Source organism: Bicyclus anynana, chromosome 1 (assembly GCF_947172395.1).
Source record: "Bicyclus anynana chromosome 1, ilBicAnyn1.1, whole genome shotgun sequence".
In the NCBI taxonomy this organism is placed as follows: Eukaryota; Metazoa; Arthropoda; class Insecta; order Lepidoptera; family Nymphalidae; genus Bicyclus; species Bicyclus anynana.
Window position 1 is genome coordinate 8,124,097 of NC_069083.1, and position 6,814 is coordinate 8,130,910.

At 36.1% G+C, this 6,814-nt stretch overlaps 1 protein-coding gene across 1 annotated transcript; it reads left to right on the forward strand.

Moving 5' to 3' along the window:
- The first annotated feature begins 1,264 nt into the window (after positions 1-1,264).
- Positions 1,265-5,754, forward strand: LOC128198203 (uncharacterized). The gene has a single exon (XM_052882280.1). The coding sequence runs from the start codon at positions 1,403-1,405 to the stop codon at positions 5,669-5,671; it is 4,269 nt and encodes a 1,422-aa protein (XP_052738240.1). The 5' UTR covers positions 1,265-1,402; the 3' UTR covers positions 5,672-5,754.
- The last annotated feature ends 1,060 nt before the right edge of the window (positions 5,755-6,814 follow it).

A 6,814-nucleotide genomic window follows, 5' to 3' on the forward strand; every position in this document is an offset into this window, starting at 1 on the left:
CCTGACAATTTTATTGAAATTACACAAATTCAACCAACAATAATAAGAAACCACATTCTCCTCAACATTTTTGGACCTAACGAGCTGGATTCGTCGGCGTCACGATCAAGATCAAGAAAAGAAGATCGAGTCGGGCAAATCCTTTGTTCACAATTCACTAATTCCCTCCCTTTACCGTTCTCGTTTACCCTTTTTCCGTGTTAACTTCTTATTAAAATATACTGGACTTCGCTTCTTTACTGTAAGTACTTTTATAAACCTCCATAAAAATGATTAGTGACGAACAAAATGTGAATATTCCACGATCGCCACATAACGTCAAAATGGCGGAACTAATTAGAAAACGTGGCACGTACAAAGGGCGTCTTACTATTTTTGAAAAATTCATATCTAAATTCGACTTAACTAATACTCCATTATCACCAATTCAAATGTCAGAAATTAACTTGAGATTTAAATCCATCAGTAGTTTATATAATGTATTTAATGACTTACAAACACAAATCGAAGAAGCGTGCCGGGATGTAGATTTAACAAAACAATATGAAGAAAGAGAAGTGTTTGAAGAACAGTATTACAGAGCTTTAGCCTCCGCAGAGTGCTTAATCAAACTTAATGACGCTGCTTCTAGTTCTAAGTGCACCCCATGTGGGGAACACTCAAATAAGCCACTATCTATTAAGTTACCGGACATCAAATTACCGACGTTTGATGGGTCATATGACCATTGGCTAGAGTATAAAAACTCCTACATAACTATGATCCACTCACGCACAGATTTAGACCCCATACAAAAATTTCATTACCTGAAGTCCTCGCTCAATGCGGTAGCATTGCAGGTCATCAGCGCATTAGAGTTCACTGCAGAGAATTATGCACATGCGTGGGATTTACTTCAAAATAGGTATAATAATAATCGTTTGCTAATATATAACCATGTCAAAGCTTTGTTTTCCATTACATCCTTAAATAAAGAATCTGCCCCACTAATAGGAAGTTAATTGATACTATTCTTAGAAATCTTAGGGCTCTGAGTACACTAGGTGAGCCTACTGAATCATGGGACACATTAATTATATACTTAGTTGTAAGTAAACTCGACCTATCCACTGAGCGCAAATGGGAACAACATAAAGGGTCTTATAATTTAAATTCACACCAAGAATCAAACCCAGTTAGGCTAGATCATTTAATACAATTTTTAAGGGATAGGGCAGATGTTTTGGATGTTTTAAAAACTAATTGCAGTAAGAGTGACTCTAGACACAATATCATTAATAATGCTAATAATAATCATCAATCAATTAGGAAAGTATCCTTCAATCAACATCAGTCGCACAGTCATGTTACTTCACAAGTTAACAAAAACAATTCACATTCCAAATACACTCAAGCTTGCCCTATGTGTGATGATTCACATCCAATTTATTCATGTACTAAGTTTCTAGATTTATCTATTAATGATAGAATTAAATTAGTGGATTCCAAGAAGTTATGCAGGAACTGTCTTCGCAGAAATCACACTAGTTCGGACTGCCTATTTGGTCCGTGTAAGAAGTGCTCATCCAAACATAATACACTTCTGCATAGTCATGTAGTTATTGAAAATGTAAACGCATCAACATCATATGTACACACAAATACATCTTTGCCAGTTGATATGAGCCCTTCATCTCACTCAACTGCCTTGAACTGTACCGAATATCCCTCTAAGTCACACACAAAGGAGATTACTTTAAATAATTATAATTCACACAACTTAGTTTTGCTATCTACTGCCTTGGTAGACGTAGTAGCTAGTGATAATAAATTACATACAGCACGGGTTTTGCTGGACACTGGCAGTCAAATATGCCTTATTAACCAATCATTTGCACACAAAATAAACGCACAACTTATACAGTCCTCTGTTCAAGTTATGGGAGTAGGTCATGCAGTCACTCAAAGCGCACATAAGTGTACTGTAAAGATACACTCAAGAGTAAACAATTTTCATACACACATACAATGTTTGGTTTTACCTCGCATCACAGCCAGTATGCCACCATGCCAGTTAGACATTAGTAAAATTTGTATTCCAAACAACATTAAACTTGCAGATCCTAATTTTCATCATCCTTCTGATATTGATATTTTAATAGGTGTTGATAAATTTTGGGAATTTCACAACAAGGGTTTCATAAAGCTATCAACAGGGCCATATTTACATGAAACCAAACTAGGTTGGGTCATATCTGGACCAATACACACAAGTACTAACTTGCGCATCAATAATCAAGTTAGTTGTAACCTAACTAGTAGTTTAGATAGTCAATTAAAAAGATTCTGGGAGTTGGAAGAAATTCCTTCCTCGGGGAGCAAAATGCTCACAGCAGATGAACTCACTTGTGAACAAATTTTCTTATCAACTCACCACCGAGAACCTGATGGTAGGTTTTCTGTTAGAATTCCTCTAAAAGAACCCGCTGATGTTTTAGGGGACAGCTATTCATTAGCCGAGAAGAGATTTTATTCATTGGAACGCAAGTTTAGAAATTCACCTGATCTTAAAGAAAAATATTGTGAATTTATGCGCACATATGAACAATTGGGGCATATGACACAAATTGACACTTATAGTTATCCTTATTATATGTTACCACATCATGGTGTTATTAATGAAAATTCAAAAACAACAAAACTACGTACCGTGTTTGATGCAAGTGCTGTCACCAGTACAGGAAAATCCTTAAATAGTATACAACATATTGGGCCTACTTTACACAATGATAATTTTTCTATTCTTCTTCGTTTTCGTCAATACAAATATGTTGCATGTGCTGACATAGAGAAAATGTACCGACAAATTAATGTACAGACTGATCAACGCACTTTACAGTTAATTTTATGGCGAGAGAATCCTTCTGACTCTTTGAAAATATTTAGGCTCAATACGGTTACATATGGTACTGCATCGGCTCCTTATTTGAGTATTAGATGTTTAAAGCAACTTGCACAGGAATGTGAAAATAAGTACACTGTCCCAGGAGAGGATAACAATTATGTGTCTAAAATAATCAATGAAGATTTTTTTGTTGATGATCTAATCACTGGCCATGACAATCATGATACCCTCATGCAAATTTGTGATCACATCACATCAGTTTTAGCCTCAGGATGTTTTCCATTACATAAATGGTTATTTAATACTTGCTTAAACACACCTAATGAATCAAGACATTTATCTTTAGGAGATGATTGTTTAAATAAAACTCTCGGTTTGGGTTGGTTCACTCAAAGTGATGAATTATATTTCACTACCAAACTTAAGGTAAACACACACACTGTTACTAAACGTTCAATGTTATCTGTAATTGCTCAGATTTATGATCCACTTGGGTTGTTATCACCAACAATCATATGTGCCAAAATCTTATTGCAAAAATTATGGCTTTCCAAACTTGACTGGGATGACCCCGTTCCTCATGATGTGGTTCAGTCTTGGGAAAAGTTTATTAAATCATTTGACTGTTTAAAGGATATTCGCATTCCTCGACATGTTATAGGTTCACATAATCAATACATTGAACTTCACATTTTCAGTGATGCTTCACAAAGTGCTTATGGTGCTTGTAGTTATATACGTTCTTATTCAGACAATTCACCAGTGTTTATCAAATTGTTATGTTCAAAAAGTAAAACAGCTCCATTAAAAGCTATAAGTATTCCTCGATTAGAACTATGTGGATCTTTAGTGGGTGCCAAATTGTTTGCAAAAATAAGTAAATCATTGCGACTTAAATTTCATAAAGTATATTTTTGGACGGACTCCACCATAGTGCTTGGATGGCTTCGCATGTCACCACCTCTTTTAAAATCATTTGTACAAAACCGAGTTACTGAGATTAATGATATTGCAAGTGAAGCTTGTTGGAGACACGTTAGCAGTGGGGACAACCCTGCTGATTTGTTATCTCGAGGCATGAGTTTTGATGCGCTTGATAAATGTCAATTATGGTGGAATGGTCCTGCTTTTTTACACAATCATCATTCAGAATGGCCACAAAGGCATTTTACAAAAGAGGTTCCTTCAGATTTACCAGAATTAAAATCTGCAAGTGTAACTGAGATGTCACTACATTTAAATTTATATAGTGGGTTATTTGATTTCAATCGGTTTTCATCATTTAATCGCTTAAAGTGCAGTGCAGCCTACGTACTACGATTTATTCAAAATTCACGTACAAAACGCAATAATCGTTTGGTTGGTCCGCTCTCGGTTGAAGAGCTGAATGCTTCCAATACATTATTGACGCGAATATCACAAATAGAATCTTTTCCTTTAGAGTACAACTGTTTAACGAAAAATTTAAAACTAAAATCTACTAAAAGTATTACCGGTTTATCTATTTTTCTGGATAAAGATGGGTTAATACGCATAGGTGGTAGACTTGCAAATTATGACAATTTTTCTTACAATAAAAAACATCCTGTTTTACTCGATAGCAAACATTGTTTCACTCGTTTGTTATTTGCATTTGAACATAAAAGATTATTCCACGCAGGACCGCAATTACTTTTATATCACATTAGAGATGAATGGTGGCCTTTAAAAGGTAGAAATTTGGCTAGACAAACAGTTCATAGATGTGTTACTTGCACACGCTTCAAAGGTCAAACCTTGACACCCATTATGGGAAATCTACCCTCTGAACGTTTTCAATCAGGTTTTCCCTTCATGCGCTGCGGAGTGGATTATGGAGGCCCAATTTTGATACTTAATCGACGAGGTAGGGGTGCGCGATTGGAAAAGAGTTATATTTGCTTATTTGTTTGTTTTAGTACTCGTGCGGTGCATTTGGAATTAGTCACTAGTTTAACAACTGATGGATATTTACAGGCTCTGAAAAAATTTATATCTAGGCGTGGAAAACCATTAGAAATTCACTCAGATAATGCCAAAACGTTTATTGGTGCTATGAAAGAGTTTTCCGATTTCATAGACAACAATTCAGATGCAATAGTAGAGTATGCACATGATAATCATATCAAATTTAAATTTATTCCACCTTATGCGCCTCATTTTGGAGGTTTATGGGAGGCAGGCATCAAATCCTGTAAATTTCACTTAAAACGCGTGGTAGGCAATGCCCATTTAACTTATGAAGAATTTAGCACGGTTTTAGCCCAAATTGAGGCTATTCTAAATTCTCGTCCCATTTCCCCTTTGTCCTCTAATTCCTCAGACCTTTTACCTCTTACCCCCGCTCACTTCCTCATTGGCCGCCCGCTGACAGCACCAGCTTCTGAAGATCTAACTACTACACCATCACATCGGTTGACACGCTATCACAGAATTGAACAACTCAGACAACATTTCTGGCAACGTTGGTCTAAGGAGTATGTCTCTGAACTCCAAACTAGAACTAAATGGAAGAGTCCAAGTCGAGATATCACCGAAGACATGTTAGTCCTTATAAAAGAAGATAATTCTCCACCCTTAAAATGGCGTCTTGGAAGAGTCACTGAAGTCTCAAGAGGCAAAGATGGAGTAGCTCGAGTTGCCTATATTCGCACATCTGAAGGCATAATTCAAAGGGCTTGTTCGAAAATATGCCCCATCTTTCCAGAGGACGAGGACCCTGAAGAAGAAGACATTGGAAGAGTTCTTCCAAGGCCGGGGGCATGTTAATGCGCAACACTGAACACAATAACGTCAATGTCATCTGTCTATCAAGTGCAAGTCAATTCAACGTCAACCGTCAACTGTCATTCACTACTCTGTATCTGTAATTAATTCTCACTAACTGAAAAAATGTACGCTTCAAAATTAAAATCACTGAAGATAATCCTGACAATTTTATTGAAATTACACAAATTCAACCAACAATAATAAGAAACCACATTCTCCTCAACACCTCTCTTATTGTTTTACTATGGGTAATCATATTTTCAAAGGGCCTGAATGGAAATTGAAAATCTATAAAACTTTTTCAATAAGAGTTTCTTGTGAAGAGAATGTGTTTTATTATTATATTTACACTAGTAGATTTCATCTGGCTCTACCTTAACGAATAAGTCAATCTTAGAAGATATACAGTTATGTTAGCTTGGACGTTTTTTTAGACTTGTTAAGGTGAAAAATTCCGTCACACATAATTTTTGCGTTACTAGGCGTTACCATTTACGTAGAACACGCAACGAAATTTCTCAAAAGTAATAACTTTCTCGTCTTCGCTATATTTTTATAGACGATCCTTTTCTATTACTCGTAGCATGATGTCTATAACCTAAAAAATTCCTCGATAAATGGAAATATTTTTAATTTCAACCAGTATAATTATCCTGAGATTAGGGCGTTAAGTTTAACGCTTTAATTTTTAAAATTTGGTTTATAACCAAATATACTTTTCTGCTTCAAACAAACTTTTCAGCTTTATAATATTAAATTAACTACGTAAAAGGATGGATGTACAAGTTTTTGTACACAATGCGAGTTGCAAGCACGATAACTCGTTAACCAGTAGAAAGGATTGGCTTAACACAGCGGATCATACGCTTCGTCGCGTGTATCGCTTCGCGGTAAACCTACGAAAGGAGTGTGTGACCGAAGTAGCGAGTTCACTGACTTGTACATAGTTGTTATAAAAACTATATTTTTATTATATAATTGTATCTAATATCATCATTATCAGCCGATGGACGTCTACTGCTGGACATAGGACTCTTGCATGGACTTCCAAACAAAACTGTCTCAAACCGTCAGCATCCAGCGGTTCCCTGCAACCCGCTTGATGTCTTCGGTCCTCCTAGTGGGGGGTCGACCAACACTGCG